General features: G+C 35.8%; 5 protein-coding genes across 5 annotated transcripts; all 5 read left to right on the forward strand.

The window, feature by feature from the left end:
• The first annotated feature begins 6,885 nt into the window (after window positions 1-6,885).
• LOC104729809 (receptor protein kinase-like protein At4g34220) lies at window positions 6,886-9,843 on the forward strand. The gene is made up of 2 exons (XM_010448816.3): window positions 6,886-8,954; window positions 9,109-9,843. Exons 1-2 carry the CDS (start codon window positions 7,262-7,264, stop codon window positions 9,681-9,683), a joined length of 2,268 nt encoding a protein of 755 aa, XP_010447118.2. The 5' UTR covers window positions 6,886-7,261; the 3' UTR covers window positions 9,684-9,843.
• A 54-nt stretch (window positions 9,844-9,897) lies between these two features.
• On the forward strand, window positions 9,898-11,992 carry LOC104729810 (putative carbohydrate esterase At4g34215). The gene is made up of 3 exons (XM_010448818.3): window positions 9,898-10,639; window positions 11,057-11,256; window positions 11,707-11,992. Exons 1-2 carry the CDS (start codon window positions 10,049-10,051, stop codon window positions 11,246-11,248), a joined length of 783 nt encoding a protein of 260 aa, XP_010447120.1. The 5' UTR covers window positions 9,898-10,048; the 3' UTR covers window positions 11,249-11,256; window positions 11,707-11,992.
• Window positions 11,993-15,840: 3,848 nt separating this feature from the next.
• Window positions 15,841-18,980, forward strand: LOC104729812 (D-3-phosphoglycerate dehydrogenase 1, chloroplastic). The gene is made up of 4 exons (XM_087479161.1): window positions 15,841-16,876; window positions 17,126-17,613; window positions 17,705-17,800; window positions 18,131-18,980. Exons 1-4 carry the CDS (start codon window positions 16,315-16,317, stop codon window positions 18,800-18,802), a joined length of 1,818 nt encoding a protein of 605 aa, XP_087335287.1. The 5' UTR covers window positions 15,841-16,314; the 3' UTR covers window positions 18,803-18,980.
• Window positions 18,981-19,204: 224 nt separating this feature from the next.
• On the forward strand, window positions 19,205-20,531 carry LOC104729813 (stress enhanced protein 1, chloroplastic). The gene is made up of 4 exons (XM_010448820.3): window positions 19,205-19,474; window positions 19,565-19,678; window positions 19,963-20,141; window positions 20,259-20,531. The coding sequence occupies exons 1-4, from the start codon at window positions 19,429-19,431 to the stop codon at window positions 20,361-20,363; spliced, it is 444 nt and encodes a 147-aa protein (XP_010447122.1). The 5' UTR covers window positions 19,205-19,428; the 3' UTR covers window positions 20,364-20,531.
• Window positions 20,532-20,926: 395 nt separating this feature from the next.
• LOC104729814 (cyclase-like protein 1) lies at window positions 20,927-22,560 on the forward strand. The gene is made up of 6 exons (XM_010448821.3): window positions 20,927-21,467; window positions 21,565-21,609; window positions 21,704-21,776; window positions 21,865-21,962; window positions 22,061-22,131; window positions 22,285-22,560. The coding sequence occupies exons 1-6, from the start codon at window positions 21,098-21,100 to the stop codon at window positions 22,408-22,410; spliced, it is 783 nt and encodes a 260-aa protein (XP_010447123.1). The 5' UTR covers window positions 20,927-21,097; the 3' UTR covers window positions 22,411-22,560.
• The last annotated feature ends 466 nt before the right edge of the window (window positions 22,561-23,026 follow it).

Below are 23,026 nucleotides of genomic sequence, written 5' to 3' on the forward strand. Positions count from 1 at the left end.
ATCTCTTTGTTGTACCTCCTGGTTTCAAAAATCACATCCATTAATTTTTACACCTTTTAAATCACACCTTTTAGTCTTTGCATCTCTTTGTTATACCTCCTGGTTTATATAATAGCAAACCCACTTTTTTGTGTCAACTTTTAATCCAACGGATGAGATTAGTTACAGTTTTAATCCAACGGTTTAAAATTATTAATCGTGTCTTTTCGTCACACCCCCATCTTTCAAAAGTCACACCTCTTAGTCTTTGCATCTCTTTGTTGTACCTCTTGGTTTCAAAAATCACATCCATTATTTTTTACACCTTTTAAATCACACCTCTTAGTCTTTGCATCTCTTTGTTGTACCTCCTGGTTTCAAAAATCACATCCATTAATTTTTACACCTTTTAAATCACACCTCTTAGTCTTTGCATCTCTTTGTTGTACCTCCTGGTTTCAAAAATCACATCCATTAATTTTTACATCTTTTAAATCACACCTCTTAGTCTTTGCATCTCTTTGTTGTACCTCCTGGATTCAAAAATCACATCCATTAATTTTACACCTTTTAAATCACACATCTTAGTCTTCGCATCTCTTTGTTGTACCTCCTGGTTTCAAAAATCACATCCATTAATTTTTACACCTTTTAAATCACACCTTTTAGTCTTTGCATCTCTTTGTTATACCTCCTAGTTTCAAAAATCACATCCATTAAATTTACACCTTTTAAATCACACACCCTTAGTCTTTGCATCTCTTTGTTGTACCTCCTGGTTTCAAAAATCACATCCATTAATTTTTACACCTTTTAATTTCACACCTCTATGTGTTACACCTCTTTGTTGTACCTCCAGCAAACCCACTTTTTGTGTCAACTTTTAATCCAACGAATGAGATTAGTTACAGTTTTAATCCAACGGTTTCAAATTATTAATCGTGTCTTTTCGTCGCACCCCCATCTTTCAAAAGTCACACCTCTTAGTCTTTGCATCTCTTTGTTGTACCTCTTGGTTTCAAAAATCACATCCATTAATTTTTACATCTTTTAAATCACACCTCTTAGTCTTTGCATCTCGTTGCTGTACCTCCTGGTTTCAAAATCACATCCATTAATTTTTACACCTTTTAAATCACACCTCTTAGTCTTTGCATCTCTTTGTTGTACCTCCTGGTTTCAAAAATCACATCCATTAATTTTTGCACATTTTAAATCACACCTTTTAGTCTTTGCATCTCTTTGTTATACCTCCTGGTTCAAAAATCACGTCCATTAAATTTTACACCTTTTAAATCACACATCCTTAGTCTTTGCATCTCTTTGTTGTACCTCCTGGTTTCAAAAATCACATCCATTAATTTTTACACCTTTTAATTTCACACCTCTATGTGTTACACTTCTTTGTTGTACCTCCATGTTTCACATCTATTAATTTTTACACCTTTACATTTCACACCTCTATGTCTTACACCTCTTTGTTTATTATATATAAACTTTTCTTGACTACATAAACAAGTTTTGAAAAAAAAAATTTGAGTACTAAAGAATTGTATTATTGAAGTATTTTTTTAACTTTCAAGCATCAATCTCTAATTCAAGGTAATTTAATATTTTTGCTGCGAATGACCTGTAGTGTTTCTCGGTTAGATTATTATTACTGTTAGTCGACACTATTAAGTTCATACATTAATCTTATTTTTGTTAACTTTTAGTCTCTTCAAAATTTTTAGCTTTTCCGGTTTTTATGTTTTTGCATGGCTAATGTTATTAAGTACGTGTGCCATATTTTTTGCATGGCTAATGTTTTTGATTCTCAATGTGCAGATTTTATTTTTTGACTTTTTGGAAAAACCAATACCAAGATACCAGAGGCATGATGATGATATGCATGCTGGAGCTACGGATAAACCAAATTTTTTTAACAAACATGGTATAATTATAATTTTATATATGTTCTTATTTTAACCTATTTTTTTCTAACAAACATGGTATAAATGTTAATTTTTTTTCCATTAGATGTTCATGATCCAGGTTAGTTTGCATTTTTGTAAATAAAGTTTTTAAAAATTTTAGTTGAATTATAATTTCTTATACTTTCTGGGTATCAAACATTTTGATAATATATTGAAATATTACAAATGAGCATGGAAATAGAGAGCTTGTGACAACACAAAATCAAATTCTATAAAGCGTAAGCACGACCAAATGACAAGTCAAGTTAGAAAGAAAAGATCTACTAAAGGTAACTTATTTAGTCTTTGATGACTTTCTAATCTGTATATACAATTTTTTAAAAACATAATGTATAACAGTCACTTTTAGAGTGATCTAGAATCTGCCAAAAAAAAGAAAATGCAAGAAATTTATAAAATTAGTGTTTAGCCTAAAGAAGAGAACATCAAAAGGTGAGATATTATTATCACCTGTTTCACCACATCGACTTTGTTTTCGCTGTCGTTTATTGAAGAACATGATGGTACCGATTCATAGACATAAGTGGGAAATCAAATAGAGGGGGATGCAGCCTGGATGGTGAGCAGTCGACACGGTGGAATGGGATGGATTGGGAGAGACCAACATAAAATCCTATGTTCTATATTTTATTAATTTTCTGACTTTTTTAGTTTAATTGAATTACTTTGATTGAATAGCTGATGAGTGTACAAGTTTTTGTCTATATGCATTCTTAGTCTGTTACGTCTTGGATTTTTTTTCTTTTCCAAAGAGGAATATGTGATTTGAAGCAAATATTACAAATCCATGTATCAAATGTGTTAGTAGGAAATAAGGCAATCAAGATTAACACATTAAAAGGGAGGAAAGAAGGGGGTCTTTTGATGGAAAACGTGAGACCAATATGCATGTAACTGTGGAAAGCATTATAGCCAAATATATATCTCTAAAAGTTGTAGCTGAAGAATGTGAGTTACTCTATACTAACCAATTAGGTTTGATTGGTCCGTCATATAAAACTCGGTTTTGTACATATCTAAAAGTGAGAGAAAAAAACATCCACAAGCATAAGTGAAATTTTATATATGGTTAAAAGTAATGTTCATAGTAAATCATTTGTATACAAACTCCACTTGCTTACAACATCGGAATATTGATTGTGATTTGTGAATCAGTAATCTATGGAAAGAGAAATCGCGTATCAAAGTGAAGGGGAAACGAAACTCAATCCAGCCATTTACTCTGATCTCAATCTTCGACCTTCCTTCGACAAGTGGCATTTAGTATTTTCTCGATATAGTAAATAAACCAAGAGAGAAGCAGCCTCATATGTATTTTGATTGATAATGATCAACAACAAAGACAATTTCTAATAGCGAATTAAGAAAGGATACTAATATATAGCACCATATGGTCGGAGACAAACATAAGTAAAATTTTATATATGGTTAAAAGTAATGTTCATAGTAAATCAAACTCTAAAAAAAGCTCACTTTTGTGTGTGACAACATAAAATATAATAATATTGAAATGAACCTTTGGCTTTTTAATCAGCAGAAAGTAATAGCAAGAAGTGAAAATGATCAAATTGATTGAGAAAAGAAAGAATTTAAGATGAATTACAAGTGTTAAATTTCAATTTAGGATTTCACCTACCCGTGCGGCTTTCCTAGTATAGAATAAAAGAAAACCATGGTCATATTTAAGAATTATAACTTTGATTAGAATATGTATATTTTTTAAAAAATCACTACATCTACAAGAACGAGGAGTCAGTAAACATAGATTTAGAGTACATGTTGGTGGCTGTTGGCTCAGTGCCAAACCAATATTTGTTCTCAGGTTCAGAGTTATGTTATACAGATCATATTTTAAGTACAATCTGACCACACTCTCTATATCATTCTTGACGTATATGTGCAGAATTCTTGGAATTCGCTAATGTGGTCTATATAACTTTCGGCTGACGCACACATTCATATAATCATTACGTTGTTCAAATACACGACTGTTTGGACTTTGGAGCTTGTAAAGAAGTTAAGAATTGTTCAAAACCTTGAATTCAATAAAATATCTTAACTTAAGAGAGGAAGTGAGAATGCGATGTGAGAATCGAAGCCAGTGAAAAGATAATGGAAACAGAAGGATATATCAAATAAGGTTTAGTGGTAATTTCAGTTTTTGTTAGAAGCCAGCGAAAAGATAGTGTAAGCAGAAGTAAGAAAGGTAATTTAGTGGTAATTTCAATTTTTGTTGCATATCTATTACATTCCGCAAACAAAAGTACATATGTATTAACATTCATATGGGACACATGCATGACCTTTAAGGTGTATTAGAGAGATTTAATGTCTTTATATGTCATGCATGTGTCAGATATCACAGATTAGCAACTAAGTAGTAATTACCGGTCACATCCATGTCCTAGCAGAATATTTGTAAACTTATAATTTTTAGCTATATCTGTATATGACACTTGGAATTTGCTTCTCTATAGTTTATCTTTGAGTCTTTGAACAACCGGTTTATAAGTTATGCTTTGCAATATCAAGTTCAAAGTTTTTCTTGGTTGGGGGACAGAAGAATGTGATGTTTGGTCAGCCTTTTCATATTTCAGATCAGTGTTTGGCTGTTATTCGTCGAACAATGGGTCGTGATGGTCAGAAGACTCAGACTCGTCTATTTCTCATTTTTTGTCGACAAGTTTCAATAATGCTTTTTAATTTTACCAAAAAAAAAAGAAGTTTCAATAATGTTTTCAAAATCCAGTAAACTCGGAAATATATCAATTGATATCATATACAAAACATACAGCATAATGTGTTTTACAATGTTTATCCAATAACTGTGATAAAGTATTATGGGTTAATGAAGATTTTTTAATTAAACAGGAAATTCTTTAATTTTGCCTTTTCTCATTTGCCAAATAAAGCGGAGCCACTTGCTAGTTCCTAGCCGTTTTTTGGACTTTGGACAACCCATGCTAATAGAAAATATAAGAGGCATATCAGAAGGTTTAAAGCAAAAGTAAAATCCTTTTAACAATTAACACCATATATATATATATATATATTTCTTTTATGTGTATATCTATATTTATACAGTTATATAATCAGTATATAAAGACATTGTATTTTTTATATTTTTTTGTAAAGTTTAATCCATTGTCTACCATAAAAGATAACATTATCTTTAAAGGGTATCAGATCGGCCATGGGCCTCTAACATTATTGGCTATCAGCCTCCGACAACTAAAACAAGGCATTGAATGGATGGGAATCTCTTTATAATTGTTTAGTTTAACCTCAAAAATAAAAATTTAAAATAGTTTGATTGTTTTACTGAAAAGACCAAGTTCAGAAAACGTTTTAGGGTTTGAATTGTTCAGTTTAATTTCTAATTCGTTTTGGTCTCTTTTCATTCTTTTACCCATCCCAAGTATTGCCATTCGACACCCAAATATATGATATATGAAACATTTTGCACTGGGGTAAGAAAAAGAAAAAAACATTATAACCCAAAAAAAGAAAGAACAAGAAAAGGAATGAAATGTATAAAGAGAAGACGACATGAACCCGTGATCGTCATGTCTATAAAGACCAGCCAGATGAATATACTTTTTATAGATTGTATTTTCTACTTATGTCCAAAAATCTTATCTTGTGTGTGTTTAAAAGTGGACTAGGTTTAATCCCCACCATATCCATAGGCCCCTTTCATAATGCACATGTGAGATTTTTAATGATCACCGTTTTTAACTTTCTCCAACGATTACACGAATTGCGTATTTTAAAATAACACAACTCTACCAGTGTTTTATATATAAGTTATAACTATTATAACTATAACACAACTAAACCGGTCATGAATATTTTAATATAAGTTATAACTTATCTTAATGTTTAGGTTGTATATTTTCTTATTCATCTACATTTGTGCATATTCATTATCTTAATCAACATACTATAGTACCATGTGTTTTCATCTGTCGAGAGATCCATCGATCGATCTACCCTACATAGAATTAATTTAATTCACAATTTGCCTTGGTATATATATATATATACCAAACTGTTGGGTTTGTTTGTGTAAACACTGTTTTGGCCACTTCTCTATTGGACAAGACTGTCGTTTATTTCGCTTCAATTATTCTTATTCTTATATGACTCACTCAAAACCAAAAAATATGGACCACTCGAGCCTTGTTTTATGCTTTATATTCGTCGACGGGCTACGCTGAAAGCTATGCGGCCATTGCCCTCCTCACTCGTCGCTTTCATATATTTTTCTCCGGTATTTTAAACTTTTTTTTTTTTACTTTTAACTGTTACTTCTATTATTTTTTTATTTGGCTAGCTAAATAATTTTCTTTGTTAGGCACTTTTAGACTCAGGAATAATATCTTGACAAAATTAAGTTTTATATTTTTAACTTTTTCAGTTTCCCGGAAGACCGAGTGTATCAATTTTTAGTTGTGTGAACGTTTTACACAAAAATCTAACTTGTAAGGTCATTTTTCCAAATTTATTATTGTTTTTTTTAATATGAGGATAACTGACAAGTCAGTTTGGTGGTGTCCCTTGTTTTGTCTTTTGATTAATGTATGGTTCATTTCATACGAACCCCTCTGTTTTGGCAAACCTATAACGGGATCTTCTTCTTTTTTAAACTTCTAAACTAACGTATATTATTAAAAAATGGCCAACGTACTAAATTAACATATAATCATTTATTAATGGTCGGTGATTGTCCTTTAAAAACTTTTTTATTAGACCTAATTTCCGGAAAAAAATTATAGATAAGTGTAAAACTATTGGTTTTCTACTCAAAACTAACTTTATAAACTTTTCTTTTTACATACCTCCTCAACTGTTTACTATTTTTAGTATTTTCTTATAGTAAATGATAAATAAACCAAGAAGCAAACGGTGATCGTAATAATTCTGTCTCCCATGAATTTGCTTTTTTTTTGTTTTTTTTTTTGTTGAAAGAAAGAAATATTTGTATATGCGAATATAAAAGGCATTTACAGTTTTACACTGATGAATAGTGATCCAGAATCATTGATTCATTCTACACCTTGTCCCATGTCAAGTCTAGTCAAAAGCTTCTTTCATCAACTCCGACTCATTTAAGATTCTCTCTCTCTCTCTATCTCTCTCTTCCCTTCACCATCTCAGAGATTGCTCCAATATCTCACAGATTTGGTGACCAGAACAACTTATCACTTGAGTGGTTCAACCTCTCTCTCTTTTTCTCTCTCTGTTATGAATATGCATAGCCATATGTAATACTTAGAGAGGGAGATACCAAGAACTCAAAAACCATGACTTCCAATAGAAGCAATCTCCTGTTCTCATTAGTCCTCTTCCACCTTCTTCTTGTCCCCACACAACTCCAATCTCTTAACACTGATGGTGTTCTTCTGCTTGCTTTCAAATACTCCATCCTCAGTGACCCTCTCTCTGTTCTACGCAACTGGAACTATGAAGATGCATCACCATGCTTGTGGACAGGTGTCACCTGCATGGAGCTTGGGAAACCTAACACTCCAGACACGCTCCGAGTTACAAGCTTGGCACTTCCAAACAAAAACCTGTCGGGTTCCGTCACTCCCGACTTGTTCTCTCTGCCGCATCTAAGGATCTTGGATCTGTCCACCAATTTCTTCAACGGGTCACTCCCTGACTCGCTCTTCAACGCCACTGAGCTTCAGAATATCTCCCTTGGAAGCAACAATCTCTCTGGTGATTTGCCCAAGAGTATCAACACTGTGATTAATCTCCAGCTCTTGAATCTCTCAGCTAACGCATTTACTGGAAAAGTTCCTCCCACCCTCTCACTTCTGAAGAATCTAACGGTCATTTCCTTGACAAAGAACTCATTCTCAGGTGATATCCCAAGTGGTTTCGAAGCAGCACAGGTTCTTGATCTTTCCTCAAATCTTCTCAACGGCTCTCTTCCCAAAGATTTGGGAGGCAAAAGCGTGCATTACTTGAACGTATCATACAACAAAGTCTTGGGAGAGATTCCACCAAGTTTTGCAGAGAAGTTTCCAGCAAATGCCACAGTCGATCTCTCCTTTAACAACCTCACAGGCCCAATACCTACTTCCCCTTCTTTACTTAATCAAAAGGCAGAATCTTTCTCTGGTAACCAAGAGCTGTGTGGAGAGCCATTGAAGACTCTTTGTTCAATCCCTTCTACTCTTTCCAACCCTCCAAATAACTCTGAAACTACTTCACCTGCAATAGCAGTTAAACCAAGAAGCTCACCTCCAAAGGACCCTCTAACAGAATCACCAAACCAGACAGCAAAAAGCAAGCTAAAGCCAAGCACCATTGCCGCAATCACAGTTGGAGATATAGCTGGTTTAGCTATCATTGGTCTACTTGTGCTCTATGTATACCAGGTCAGAAAACGCAGAAGGTATCCAGAATCCAGCAGATTCAGTTTCTTTAAGTTCTGTCTGGAGAAAAACGAATCCAAGAAATCTAATCACCACCAAACGCAAAGCACCGCGGAGGTCACAGTTACAGATTCACCAGATGCAAAAGCGGCATGCGGTTCATGCATAATCTTGACCGGAGGAAGGTATGAAGAGACATCGACATCAGAGAGCGACGTAGAGAATCAGCACACCGTTGAGGCATTTAGTCGAACAGATGGTGGGCGACTAAAACAGAGTCCTCAAACTCAATTGGTTACAGTCGACGGTGAGACTCGGCTAGATCTAGATACTCTACTAAAAGCATCAGCTTACATATTGGGAACTACCGGAACCGGAATCGTTTACAAGGCGGTGTTGGAGAACGGCACGGCGTTCGCGGTGAGGCGGATCGAGACTGAGTGTTGTGCGGCGGCGAAACTCAAGGAGTTTGAGCGGGAGATTCGTGCAATTGCTAAGCTTCGACACCCAAATCTCGTCAGAATACGTGGGTTTTGCTGGGGAGACGACGAGAAGCTTCTAATCTCCGACTACGTTTCCAATACCAGCCTCCTCTGTTTCTTCTCCGCCAGTAAGTTTAAGTTCCTCTGTTTCTTTAGGCTCACGAATTAAAAAATCACACTCTCCTCCTCTAACATACGCCCATCACTTGGTACAGTTTAGTACTCTAAAATATACGTTCATCAATTGCTTTTAACACTCGTTTTGGTTCCTTCACAAAACAGGTAAGGCAAGCTCAAGCTCGTCGTCTTCGTCATTACAAAACCCTCTTAGTTTCGAGGCACGGCTCAAGATAGCAAGAGGAATGGCTCGAGGGCTATGTTACATCAACGAGAAGAAACACGTGCATGGTAACATGAAGCCCAATAACATTCTCTTGAACGCTGAGAATGAGCCCATCATCACCGATCTAGGGCTAGACCGCCTCATGACACCGGCGCGTGAATCTCAAATCACTGGACCAACACCGTACCAGCCACCGGAATGGTCAACGAGCCAGAAACCAAACCCTAAATGGGACGTTTATTCATTCGGCGTCATTCTCTTGGAACTTCTCACAGGGAAAGTGTTTTCGGTGGATCAAGATATAGATCAGTTCTCAAACTTATCCGGTTCTGAAACGGAAGAGAAAGGCCGGTTCATGAGATTGATTGACGGTCCAATCAGAAGCGATGTGTCTCGCCACGAGGATGCTGCAATCGTGTGCTTTAGGTTAGGGATTGAATGTGTCTCTTCCTTGCCTCAGAAGCGACCGTCTATGAAAGAAGTGGTGCAAGTGTTGGAGAAAGTGAGCCTTTAACTTGGTTTACCTAAGTCGTTTATTGCAATATAGAAAGTGGATTTGTTATCTGTGTGTTTAGATGTGTTGCTTACTTTACAGTTGCATGTGTAATAGATACTAACTCCTTTTGTACTTTGGTTCTGGTTAACCTAAAATAATAAATCGAATAAAATCCCAACTGTCTCCAATAATCGTAACAGATAAAACCAAATAAACCAACATTACCGGAAACACCGACAAACCAACCCAAACCGAACCAAGTTTCCGTTTAATGTGCACGCGACCACGCCTCATCATCATCATCATCATCATCACCTTCGACCAACTCTCTACTGTTCTCACCAAACTTGATTCTAAAAGAATCTCTCTCTACCAAGACATTTATGGAAGGAGGATCTACCACTTCCGGCGAAGATAAACCGGAGAGCCAGTCTCGAATAACGCCGACTCAGATCTTTATTCTCTCCGGGCAAAGCAATATGGCTGGACGCGGCGGTGTCGTCAAAGACCACCACCACAACCGCTGGGTATGGGATAAAACCGTCCCACCGGAATGTGCACCAAACTCATCAATCCTCCGGCTGAGCGCAGATCTCAGGTGGGAAGAAGCGCACGAGCCACTCCACGTTGACATCGACACAGGTAAAGTGTGTGGAGTAGGTCCAGGGATGGCGTTCGCGAACGCGGTGAGGAAGCGGTTGGAGACAGATTCGGCAGTGATCGGATTGGTTCCGTGCGCATCAGGTGGAACGGCGATAAAAGAATGGGTGCGTGGGAGTCACTTGTACGAGAGGATGGTTAAGAGGACGAGAGAGAGCATGAAACGCGGCGGAAAGATCAAGGCGGTGCTTTGGTATCAGGGTGAGAGTGACGTGTCGAACATCGATGACGCTGAGAGCTACGGGAGCAATATGGACCGTTTGATTAAGAACCTTCGTCATGATCTCAACCTCCCTTCTCTTCCCATTATTCAGGTCGCTCTCTCTCTCCTTCTCCATTAACGAATTAAAAAGATTTTGTCTTCCAATGAGTCTAATGCATTTGATGCTTCATTGATTTTGTTCTGTTTCCTCTATACTATAGAGAACTATGTAGATTTTGTTCTGTTTCTTCTGTTAAAAGATGTTACTGTCTCTGCTCTTGTTTCACAAGAAGTTTTACAGCTCCTACGCAGTCTTCTTCGTTGAGATTTAGCTTCCATTTTCATCTCTATATAAGAACTTTTGATGGTGGAAGAGCTAACTTGCAGGTTATGTAACTGTTATAAAGGTTGCAACTTGGAAGTTATAATGATGAAAAGTGATTCCTTTTGACAATGTGGATTATATTGCTGCAAGTTTTCGAAATCGGTAGGTCAGAGTTCCATTGGTTAAGTGGTTTGGTTGAAGCAGGTAGCAATAGCATCGGGAGGAGGATACATAGATAAGGTGAGAGAAGCACAGTTGGGTCTGAAACTTTCGAACGTGGTCTGTGTAGATGCCAAGGGATTGCCGCTAAAGCCCGACAATCTTCACTTAACCACCGAGGCTCAAGTCCAGCTTGGTCTCTCCTTAGCAAAAGCTTACCTTGCCAACTTCGGCTAGACAATCAAGTAAGTTTGTGTTAAGCTTCGTGACTCTGTCCATATGTTTTTTTTAGTTGACATGTTATATGGATATATATCATAAAGACTCTGTAATAATGGAATGGTAATCATCATTATGTTCAATGTTAAGACCAATTAGTTTGTTTCAGACACTGGTGGTTTATGAAATCAATGATTGTATTGATGGTAAGAATCTTTTAACAGCTCCGTGTTTAGTCCTTTGTTCACTATAACTCTAGGATCATTGAAGTAAAGAATGATGATTTCTCTGCACTCCATTATACAATAGGGTATATTTCATAGGCTATGAGTAAAAGCTTAATGCCTACATGGAGCCTATATATACCAATTTCTGATGATATTTGACGAACATATTTGAGAGTAGAGTTTTAGCCGGCAACGATGCAAATGATGTTGTACTTGTGAATTGATATCTGTATTTCTTTTATTTGTCAGGTTATCTAGGTAGGAGATCGGGAACTCGGTGAGAAATCGCTGTCTTTTTCCAGTGCTCTAGCAGAATTGAGATCGATAACTGTAAGTTCTGTTAATGTTTGTCTACTACTACGTCTTCCAGAAGGCGATATGCCGTATATAGTGTGATGTTACCGATATTACGTAAGGTTGTGTTATCTAGTATATAAAGCACACATTATTAGTGTTTGTCACATTATCTACATTATTGACACAGCTTGGTAATATTTTCATAAATATGAATGTTGACATGGACAAGTTTAATCCCCTGCTGTCGTGTCGTATTGTTTACAATCAAAATTTGTGAAAGATGAACTAAAATCGGTCTTTGAGTCTCTTGATACGACGAACCCATTAGCCTATTTTGTTAGTTTCGGGTTTCCATCATTCAAAAGTCCCTTGTCGTTGACCAAGTGGCTGTAATCGTACTCGTGTGTTCAATAATAACGTTGTGCCATATACCTAGGCCTGTTATATATATATTTCGAGATATACTTGTAGAAGGAAGTTTTATCGTAAATCTGAAAATCTATACTATTAAAGCAGAAGTACTCTATAGAGTAAAAATGGACCATGACTTGGTTTTGGTAGGTTTTTCATTAAAAATGATTAGAGAATCACAAAATTTAATCTAATTAACCTATAGTTTCAATTTCTTTAAATGACAAAAATACCCTCGGTCGATCACTTAAAAAATTGCCGGGTCGGGACGCGGATCCTAAAATATCCGACTACAGAAGGAAAAAAACCCGCGGATCTGTTTGTATTCCAGAATAATATTTTTCGGATCCAGTATATTATTTCATTCAAGATTAGTTATTTAAGATCCCAAACAAACTCATTCGATATAGGCAAACACTCTGATTTCATTTTCTTTTAAGGTATTTAAATAAAAACCATAAATTTTAATTACCAAAAATTCAGATATTTCCTTAATTACCGAGATTGATCTTAACAGATAATCTTTTAAAAGGAATATTTAGTGATTCAGTTAAAATCTTTAAAAACGAATATTCAAGTTACCAAATCTGACTAAATTGCTTGATTTCTGATATTATAATATTTCCTTAACGAAATTATAGTAATTAATTGTGAGTAGTATAGATAGAAAGAATTAAAAACGCAGAAATTATATATATGTAAAGTTGTAAACTAATTTACAGAAAAGGTGTACTGTATATCCCACATCGACTAAATATTTTGGAATATGGTTCATAATCACTATAAATATGTGACTAAAATGTTTTGAGTACAAATGAGCAGGAAACTTGATTTATCAGGTGTCCAAATTTAACAGTTTAATTTGGTTCTATTTGAGAATATTTAAACTTTTAAAAAGTAAACATATTATAATATATTATAATATATTTACATTTTTTAAAAAAGTTTAAGATATTATAAATATTTAAATTTTTATAGAATGGTTAAATTATTATAAATATTTGAACTCCGTCGAAAGTTTAAAATATTATAATAAATTTTAAGTCTATAAAATATTTAAGTAATATTAATATTTTAATTGTTAAAAATTTAAAATATAAAACTTTTTTGAGTTAAATCCGTTAAAACATGTATTTTTATCAAACTATAAATTAAGTCATGGAAGCAGGGTATGTCTATCCTCTTACGAAACTACTATCCGATATTGCGGAGTGTCTATTCTCTTACAAAACTACTATCTACTATTGTGGTGTGTCTGTTTCCGTGAAAAGCTACATTTTACAAACTACTTACTCTATTAGGATTTCCAATTTACTGTATAACCCCAAATATACAAATAAACACTATATAAACAAAGAAAATAAATCAAATAAAAAACTATATTACAAAAATACAAATTACAAAAAAAAAAATAATTAACAAAATATATAATCCCGTGCTGTAGCACGGGTATCACCTAGTATATAATCTATACTATTAAAGCAGAAGTACTCTCTAGAGTAAAAATGGACCATGACTTGGTTTTGGTAGGTTTTTCATTAAAAATGATTAGAGAATCACAAAATTTAATCTAATTAACCTATAGTTTCGATTTCTTTAAATGACGAAAATACCCTTGGTCGATCACTTAAAAAATTGCCGGGTCTGGACGCGGATCCTAAAATATCCGACTACAGAAGGAAAAAAAACCGCGGATCTGTTTGTATTCCAGAATAATATTTTTCGGATCCAGTATATTATTTCATTCAAGATTAGTTATTTAAGATCCCAAACAAACTCATTCGATATAGGCAAACACTCTTATTTCATTTTCTTTTAAGGTATTTAAATGAAAATCATAAATTTTAATTACCAAAAATTCGGATATTTCCTTAATTACCGAGATTGATCTTAACAGATAATCTTTTAAAAGGAATATTTAGTGATTCAGTTAAAATCTTAAAAACGAATATTCAAGTTACCAAATCTGACTAAATTGTTTGATTTCCGATATTATAATATTTCCTTAACGAAATTATAGTAATTAATTGTGAGTAGTATAGATAGAAAGAATTAAAAACGCAGAAATTATATATATGTAAAGTTGTAAACTAATTTACAGAAAAGTGTATTGTATATCCCACATCGACTAAATATTTTGGAATATGGTTCATAATCACTATAAATATGTGACTAAAATGTTTTGAGTACAAATGAGCAGGAAACTTGATTTATCATGTATCCAAATTTAACAGTTTAATTTGGTTCTATATTTGAGAATATTTAAACTTTTAAAAAGTAAACATATTACAATATATTATAATATATTTACATTTTTTTAAAAAGTTTAAGATATTCTAAATAATTAATTTTTTATAGAATGGTTAAATTATTATAAATATTTGAACTCCGTCGAAAGTTTAAAATATTATAATAAATTTAAAGTCTATAAAATATTTAAGTAATATTAATATTTTAATTCTTAAAAATTTAAAATATAAATTTTTTTTGAGTTAAATCCGTTAAAACATGTATTTTTATCAAACTATAAATTAAGCCATGGAAGCAGGGTGTATCTATCATCTTACAAAACTACTATCCGATATTGCGGAGTGTCTACTCTTACAAAACTACTATCTACTATTGTGGTGTGTCTGTTTCTATGAAAAAATACATTTTACAAACTACTTACTCTATTAGGATTTCCAATTTACTGTATAATCCCAAATATACAAATAAACACTATATAAACAAAGAAAATAAATTAAAATAAAAAACTATATTACAAAAATACAAATTACAAAAAAAATAACTAACAAAATATATAATCCCGTGCTGTAGCACGGGTATCACCTAGTTAAACAGTAATACACGCGCGGCTGCGTTGAATAATAATAGTAAATGGGTTGTGGACAGGTCGACCTACCAAAATGCAAAAAACAATGCATCTGTAAGCAGTTGCAAACACACGAAAACAAATCTTTCACGTGCCAATAAATTACACTTACTTACTCACAGCCATCAGTATATCCTTTCAAATATTCCCTACTGTGAAATTTGACCACCAACTAATAACATTACATAACCCAAATACTAAAATGACTGTTCTTTTGTATTTACATGTGTGTAAGCCGACACAAACGAACCACTTGCCCTCAAAAACTAAATTGAAGAGGTCTATGTTAAAAGTCCAAAATTCAATTCAAATCTGAAGTCTTCAATTACTTTTCAAATAATAAGAAGTGCGTAGCTCGTTTACTAGTGGGTGGTCCCGGACCCTTTATTCCATTATTATTACTACTACTTGCGTTCAAGCATGGACACTCACTCTCCTGCAATGTTGTTGTTTACTCCTGTTTTATTTAAAATGGATTTGGATCTAAACACAACAACTGAATACTAATCACCCCCTCTAGATTCAAGAATTTATATTGTCCATTAGTTTTTCTTTTTGGTCTTAAACTTATAAACGCATAATACTAAATGTTAAACGCAGGTTTTGATTCAACGACACAATATAAATTACAAACTACTTATAATAAACCTGCATTATTAAATGTTACTAAAAAATCTTTATAAGATACTACTCTATTTTAAACCAGCGGCAAAGATCTGCCACTGCCAGACATCGTCAGGAGTCAGGACACCCCACACCACATGACAATAAAGGTTTCCAAATCTCTTTCTATTTGCATTGCCAAAGATCTAATCGAAGCTGTAAATATTTTTTTTCTTTTTCGGGTAGATTCGATTTGATCTTCAATAAATTTAAGATCTTGTTCTTGTTTTTTTTTTTTCTTGGTCAGAGATATCAATTGTGAGATATTTGTAACAAATAAGTAAATAAAAGTTGACTATTCCCCCAAATTATTTTTTTCTTCGTTTGCGTATTTTTGTTTTTTTTTTTTTTTTTTTTCCGGTAAAAGATGAAACACTATTCGCCGCAACATTTGGAAATCACAAAACCCAAACAGAAATCACACTCGCGAGACAAACGCGCGTGAGATTCCATCGCCTTGTTCCAAGTAAGTAAGTATATCACAATCACACCAAACCCCTGAGCCGACTATAAAAAACAACTTATAGATCTCTCTCCCTCGTCTCTGTTTTGTATACTCAGCCACCAACTTTTTTTTTTTCCTCACACTCACTACTCATAAAGCGGTAGCAATGTCAATCGCCGCCGCCGCCGCCGCAGCTACCTCGATCTCAGTCGCCACCAATTCTTTCAAGAACGTGACTCTCTCCTCCAGATCGCCTCTCCCATCCGCGATCTCCGTCGCTTTCCCTAACCGTGGACGCAATACTCTTCGCCGGCGATTCGTTCTCATTTCGTGCACCGCTGGAGATGGATCTAAGCCTACGATCCTTGTTGCTGAGAAGCTCGGTGACGCTGGTTTAAAGCTTTTGGAGGCTTTCGCTAATGTCGACTGTTCGTATAACTTGACTCCCGAGGAACTCAACACTAAGATCTCGCTCTGTGATGCGTTGATCGTGAGGAGTGGCACTAAGGTTGACCGTGCGGTGTTCGAGTCGTCTCGCGGACGGTTGAAGGTTGTTGGACGCGCTGGTGTTGGGATCGACAACGTGGATCTGAGTGCAGCGACTGAGTTTGGTTGTTTGGTTGTCAACGCCCCGACGGCTAACACCATCGCTGCTGCTGAGCACGGAATCGCTCTTATGGCCGCTATGGCTAGGAACGTAGCTCAATCTGATGCTTCTGTTAAGGCTGGTTAGTCATTTTTTATTCATCTCCTCAGTTTCATGTACCTTCCTTACTTGGCGTAGTATTTATTATTGGTTTTGTTATTTTTGATGCATCTCGAGTTTACAAATTTATATCATGAGCTTTCCTTTTCCTGTACTGTTGTTGACGATGTTATAGGATTGTGACATTGGATTAAGCTTTTGGCTGTATGATTCTTGTGTGTGGAGTGAATTGTAATCTTGCTGACTTGTTGATGTATCTTTTGTATTGTAGGAGAGTGGAAGAGGAACAAGTATGTGGGGGTTTCACTTGTGGGCAAGACTCTTGCAGTGTTGGGATTCGGGAAAGTTGGGACGGAAGTTGCTAGACGTGCCAAGGGTCTTGGTATGCGTGTTATTGCTCATGATCCTTATGCTCCAGCAGACCGTGCACACGCCATTGGTGTTGATTTAGTGAGCTTTGATGAAGCCCTCGCCACCGCTGACTTTATTTCTCTTCACATGCCACTTACGCCAACAACGTCGAAGATACTAAACGACGAGACCTTTGCCAAAATGAAGAAGGGAGTTCGTATTGTCAATGTTGCTCGTGGGGGTGTTATTGACGAAGACGCGTTAGTGAGAGCTTTGGATGCTGGCATCGTTGCTCAGGCTGCACTTGATGTTTTCACAAAAGAGCCACCGGCTAAAGACAGCAAGCTCGTGCAGCACGAGAGGGTTACTGTGACACCTCATCTTGGAGCCAGTACCATGGAGGCTCAGGTGAGAAATTCATGTTACAGTCCTGGTGATATTTAATCATGAGTTTGCTGTTTGGCTTTTGTTACTTAGTTGGTGTTTTTGGCTTTGACAGGAAGGAGTTGCCATTGAAATTGCTGAAGCTGTTGTTGGAGCTCTGAATGGAGAGCTTGCTGCTACTGCAGTCAATGCACCTATGGTTTCTGCTGAGGTGAGCACTGGCTTGTGCTAGTAATATACACACATTTTAGCAAGCTTATTAGCCTATTTGCTATAGCTCCACTGTAGCTACCCTAGGAATGAACGTAGCAATTTATATGTGTGTTCTGAGTTGGTTAGAGAGAAGTTAATATGCGGAAAAATTGTTGAAGTGAGGGTGGGTTTTCTAGGGATTTGTTATAAGAGCCTCATAATCAAGCTTCTCCTCTTTGAAATGTGAATTGGATTAAGACTAGCAGGTTTATAGCTTTGTTCTTATCAGATTCCAGTTGGAAGATTACAATTGTTTAAGCTTAAGCTTACATCACACTCTTATCTGCAGGTTCTAACCGAGTTGAAACCATATGTGGTTCTAGCCGAGAAACTAGGAAGACTGGCAGTGCAATTGGTGGCCGGAGGAAGCGGTGTGAAAAACGTGAAAATCACATACGCCTCAGCAAGAGCCACTGACGATCTTGACACCAGACTTCTAAGAGCCATGATCACCAAGGGAATCATCGAGCCAATCTCTGACGTATATGTCAACTTGGTCAACGCTGATTTCACAGCCAAGCAGAGAGGTCTCAGACTCTCAGAGGAACGTTTTCTCTTGGATGGTTCACCAGAGAGCCCCTTGGAGACAATAACTGTCCAGCTAGGCAACGTGGAGTCCAAATTCGCCAGTTCATTGTCTGAATCAGGAGAGGTGAAAGTGGAAGGAAGGGTTAAAGACGGAGTCCCACATTTGACAAAGGTTGGATCGTTTGAGGTAGATGTGACTCTTGAAGGTAGTATCATATTGTGCAGGCAGGTGGATCAACCTGGTATGATTGGAACAGTCGGAAGCATCCTGGGAGAGTCTAACGTCAACGTTAACTTCATGAGCGTTGGGAGAATCGCACCGAGGAAGCAAGCGATTATGGCGATTGGAGTAGATGACCAACCAAGCAAGGATACACTAAAGAAGATTGGAGAAATCCCAGCGGTTGAGGAATTCGTTTTCCTCAAGCTCTAGTTTGTTGTGTTGTTTGATTCTTGAAATCTCTTGAAGCTTAAAATTTCACGAGTGAGGATTTGACGTTTGTTTGTTGGTTTAGGCAATAATGTTATTTTGGCTTTCCTTACAAGTTTTGGTTACGTTGAGACTTGAGTGTAGTTGTCTCTTTGATGTTTCAACTATATGGTTTCTATTATTTGAGTGCTTCTCTCTTCTCTGAATAATTTTTTCCCCGTAATTAAAAAAAACATCTAACATCGAAGACAGTAAGACACCTTGAACTGGAAACCGTAAAAACGTCGGATTATGATTACTCTTAGAGCAAAACCGAGCCAAACCAAACTAATTTTACCGGATTATGATTAAACCGGTAAAAATAGTTTGGTTTTGGTTCAGAGTTGGTTCGGTTTTGCTCTAAGAGAAGCATTAGTTTGTGAAACGCTGTCGCTTTTGCAAAAGTGTGTGTAGCTCGAGAAGGTGAAAACAAGATACGAACTTGAATGAGTGGAGAGAAGACACGTGTCGTCAGCTAGAACAGATAATTCTGCGACTCTTGAGAAAGGAAGACGAAGGATTTAGTTGAAGAAGGAAGAAGGAAGAAGAAGAAGAAGAGTGTTGTGATAATCTAACATAGAAAGAAGAAGATGGCCTTGTATCAAGTCTCTGCGTCTCTCGCCTTCTCTCTTCCCAGTAACTCTCTGTTTCTCTCTTCCTCTAGTACTACTTGTCTCTATAATGTATCTGACTAGTTTCGGATTATTATTATTATCATCTTACCAGATTCTGGCGCAATAAAGCTAACCACAATCGCAAACCATAGTTCTTCTACTTGTAGGGTTCATGTTCCGCAACTTGCTGGAAGCAGATCCACCTTCGCTTCTGGTTCTCCTCTCTGTACGTTCTTCTCTAAATTCTCTGAATTTAATCTTTAGATTGGAAATTGGGGTTTCTGGGTATTCTAAGAAGCTCAATTTTGATTCGTTTTAAGAGACTTTATTGTTTACACAATGGTTTGGTTCTCTGAATTGGGGGGAAAATTATATGTAACATAAAGTTTTCTGATTTTTGTGAAGTAGCTTTGTGCAATTGCCTTGGTTAGCTGAGTAAATCCGGGGAAAAGATATGAAACTTTGTTTCTTTCATTTGTGATTTTGTGTATTGTCTGTGTCTGTGTTCAGTGCCATTGAAGTTGAGTATGACTCGTAGAGGAGGAAACAGAGCAGCAACAGTTTCAATTAGAAGTGAGCAAAGTACAGAAGGAAGCAGTGGTTTGGACATATGGCTTGGTCGTGGCGCCATGATTGGCTTTGCTGTTGCCATTACTGTTGAGATTACCACTGGTAAAGGACTTCTTGAGGTATGTATATACACATCAAATCTGAGAATTTTGCTTGTGAACTTAAAATGAGAAACTTTGAGAAATTGTGTAAGCAAAACCATAATAATAATGTCAAGATTTGATTTTGTCTTTCAGAATTTTGGAGTAGCAAGTCCATTGCCTACGGTTGCTTTAGCTGTTACAGCATTGGTTGGTGTTTTAACTGCGGTTTTTATCTTCCAATCTTCTTCTAAAAACTGATTAAAAAAAAAATCTCGTGCCGCCCGCCTACCATTTTGTTGTATTAAGATTCTTGTATCATATATCTCTCGACTTCTACATTCATCAGTTGATATATCTTTACATTTTTAGTTTTTGTGGATCATGATTGTGACTACAGTTGATATCCCTATTAAGAGTGTTTTGTCTTTTGATCTGTGTTTATGTAATCACACAAGTATGCTGTCTGTTGGTTACTCGGAGACAGAGTAAGAAGACATCAGACACATAATATTGGAGGCAAAAAATCATTTTTAAAGACTTGAGAAGCAAAGTAAGAGTTGTATCTGCACACAATTTACTTAGAATCAAATAAGTAAACTAGTAAAGTAACATCAAGCAATGAAGCTCTGTACATGTATTTATGTCTTGCTAGTAATGAAGTTCAACAAGACACACTACATATATATATGTCCTACACTCATCAAAATCCAATTCAATTTCCTTTAAATCTCAATTAAATAATATTTTTCTTCCGTAACGAAAAAAAAAAATTCTAATTTTTCTTATATCTGAAAAGAAACGTGGATAGTTAAAAACCAAGCAAATATAATATACTATACAGATTGAAAATTTGAATAAAAAATAATTGAATTATAAACTTTTTGTCAATATAGACGGTTTAGCAAAACTGAAAAGTCAAAGAAGACTTTCTTATTTAAGCTTGAAATCTCGATTGATTGAACTTGAACCCGTTAACCCGCCGACCCGAAACAATGACCCGCTCCGTCCCCAATTTCCCTCTCCTCATCCTCGCCGTTACACTCTCTCTCTCTTCTTATCTCCTCGACGTCGTCCGCTCCGATGATCCGAAACCAATCCGCCGAGAGATTTATGAAGGAGGTAAGATATACGACATCAGCCACCGTTACACGCCGGAGATGCCAGCTTGGTCATCTTCCGAAGGATTGGGAGAGTCTTTCCTGAGATTAGCCGCGAGTATGAAGAACGGATCTTTCGCCAACGTGTCTGAGATGAAACTGTCTGTTCACTCAGGAACTCATGTGGATGCTCCAGGTCACTTCTGGGATAATTATTACGACGCTGGTTTTGATACCGATTCACTCGACCTCCAAGTCCTAAATGGTATATAAAATCTAAATCTTGTTTCTTGAAATTTTTGTTTTTGTTGAGTTTAGTTTAAGTGTGATCAAGTTATGTTGAAATTGGGTTTTGTGTAAAGGTCCTGCTCTGTTGGTTGATGTTCCTAGAGACAAGAACATTACTGGTGAGTTTTGTTGAACTTTTTTGTAACCAAGTTGATGATTTGAAATTATGGATCTTTGTCTTAATGCTTTTTTTTTGTTTTGTTTTGTTATTAGCTGAGATTATGGAATCGCTTCATATTCCAAGAGGAGTTCGTCGTGTGCTCTTTAGAACCTCTAACACTGACAAGTTAGTGCCTCAATATTGTTTACCAATATCTTACTGTGAACTCGTGGCTTACTCTAACTCTTGTTTTCTCTGTGGTTGAAATATCCAGGCGGCTTATGTTTAAGAAAGAGTTTGATTCAAGCTTTGCTGGGTTCGTGACTGATGGGGCGAAATGGTTGGTTGAGAACACAGACATCAAACTTATTGGTACGACATGTTTAGCTTTTTCTTTATGTTCATTGTGTTTCAATAGCTTGTATTACATTTTCTGAATCCGGTTATGTATTCTGCATTGTGGAATCTAGGGCTAGACTATCTTTCCTTTGCTGCTTTTGAGGAATCACCTGCAACACACAGGGTTATTCTTAAAGGACGGGTGAGTATATCTTTCTCTATTAAAAAAAAAAGAAAGTATTCAAGTACCTTATAGGCTATATCTCATTGAACAAGAAAGTGAGAGAGATAGGTAGGCGTAAAAGTGAGAAAGAAACTACATCTTTAACACGTGAGATACACATGATGATTTCAGGATATAATCCCTGTGGAAGCACTGAAGCTGGATGGTGTGGAGGTAGGAACATACTCGCTTCATTGCTTACCGTTGAGATTGGTTGGAGCCGAAGGAGCACCGACTAGATGTATTCTCATCAAGTGATTCAGTTCAATCTTCTCTTTGTAAGCTATGCTGATTATGAATAATATATGCTTTTCTTACTTTTTAAAATATGACATTATATGTTTTGTAATAAAATTAGATCGAACTATGACATTATGTTTTGTAATAAAATTAGACCGATTCTCTGGCGGTGGCGAGCGATTAAAGTTACACACTGTCATCTATTTATTTGACGGTTCAAGTTTTATTTTTGGTGGCCCAGCTAAAACCCTGACGGGTATAACGGGCCTGGATCTTGCGATTATTAGTGGCCCAATAAAACCTCATAAATAATTTGCCAAACCACCCCCGGATTTTTTTTTTAAAAAAAAATCATGTAATACAACTTTACATAATTTAGTTAAAACCATCTCAAGATATCTGAGTGAAAGAGTTCATTTTCTTCTATGTAAGCTGTTCAATATACCAAGCTGATAATGAATAATATGCTTTGTCTTGCTTACAAGATCTTGGAACTATGAAGCCGTTGTTATAGATTTTGATGATTCAGTTGTAAAAGGAAGCATACCTATAAAAACAAACTAATGTGTTTCAATATAGCCAGTTATGGAGGATGCCAGAATCTAATTAAACACGCTAACCAGAGTAAATCAAA

Source organism: Camelina sativa, chromosome 12, assembly GCF_030686135.1.
Source record: "Camelina sativa cultivar CO46 ecotype springtype chromosome 12, ASM3068613v1".
NCBI lineage: Eukaryota > Viridiplantae > Streptophyta > Magnoliopsida > Brassicales > Brassicaceae > Camelina > Camelina sativa.

What these genes read in the sequence shown, in the direction of transcription:
- LOC104729809 (XM_010448816.3), top strand. Translation starts at nt 7,262, where the DNA reads ATGACTTCCAATAGAAGCAATCTCCTGTTCTCATTAGTCCTCTTCCAC. An exon ending in CCTCTGTTTCTTCTCCGCCA is followed by an intron (nt 8,955 to 9,108) that starts GTAAGTTTAAGT and finishes TTCACAAAACAG; the next exon opens with GTAAGGCAAGCTCAAGCTCG.
- LOC104729813 (XM_010448820.3), top strand. Translation starts at nt 19,429, where the DNA reads ATGGCCTTGTATCAAGTCTCTGCGTCTCTCGCCTTCTCTCTTCCCA. An exon ending in CGCTTCTGGTTCTCCTCTCT is followed by an intron (nt 19,679 to 19,962) that starts GTACGTTCTTCT and finishes GTCTGTGTTCAG; the next exon opens with TGCCATTGAAGTTGAGTATG. An exon ending in CTGGTAAAGGACTTCTTGAG is followed by an intron (nt 20,142 to 20,258) that starts GTATGTATATAC and finishes TTTGTCTTTCAG; the next exon opens with AATTTTGGAGTAGCAAGTCC.
- LOC104729814 (XM_010448821.3), top strand. Translation starts at nt 21,098, where the DNA reads ATGACCCGCTCCGTCCCCAATTTCCCTCTCCTCATCCTCGCCGTTACA. An exon ending in CACAGACATCAAACTTATTG is followed by an intron (nt 21,963 to 22,060) that starts GTACGACATGTT and finishes TGTGGAATCTAG; the next exon opens with GGCTAGACTATCTTTCCTTT. An exon ending in GGGTTATTCTTAAAGGACGG is followed by an intron (nt 22,132 to 22,284) that starts GTGAGTATATCT and finishes TGATGATTTCAG; the next exon opens with GATATAATCCCTGTGGAAGC.
- LOC104729810 (XM_010448818.3), top strand. Translation starts at nt 10,049, where the DNA reads ATGGAAGGAGGATCTACCACTTCCGGCGAAGATAAACCGGAGAGCCAG. An exon ending in CTTCTCTTCCCATTATTCAG is followed by an intron (nt 10,640 to 11,056) that starts GTCGCTCTCTCT and finishes TGGTTGAAGCAG; the next exon opens with GTAGCAATAGCATCGGGAGG.
- LOC104729812 (XM_087479161.1), top strand. Translation starts at nt 16,315, where the DNA reads ATGTCAATCGCCGCCGCCGCCGCCGCAGCTACCTCGATCTCAGTCGCC. An exon ending in TGATGCTTCTGTTAAGGCTG is followed by an intron (nt 16,877 to 17,125) that starts GTTAGTCATTTT and finishes TTTGTATTGTAG; the next exon opens with GAGAGTGGAAGAGGAACAAG. An exon ending in CACCTATGGTTTCTGCTGAG is followed by an intron (nt 17,801 to 18,130) that starts GTGAGCACTGGC and finishes TCTTATCTGCAG; the next exon opens with GTTCTAACCGAGTTGAAACC.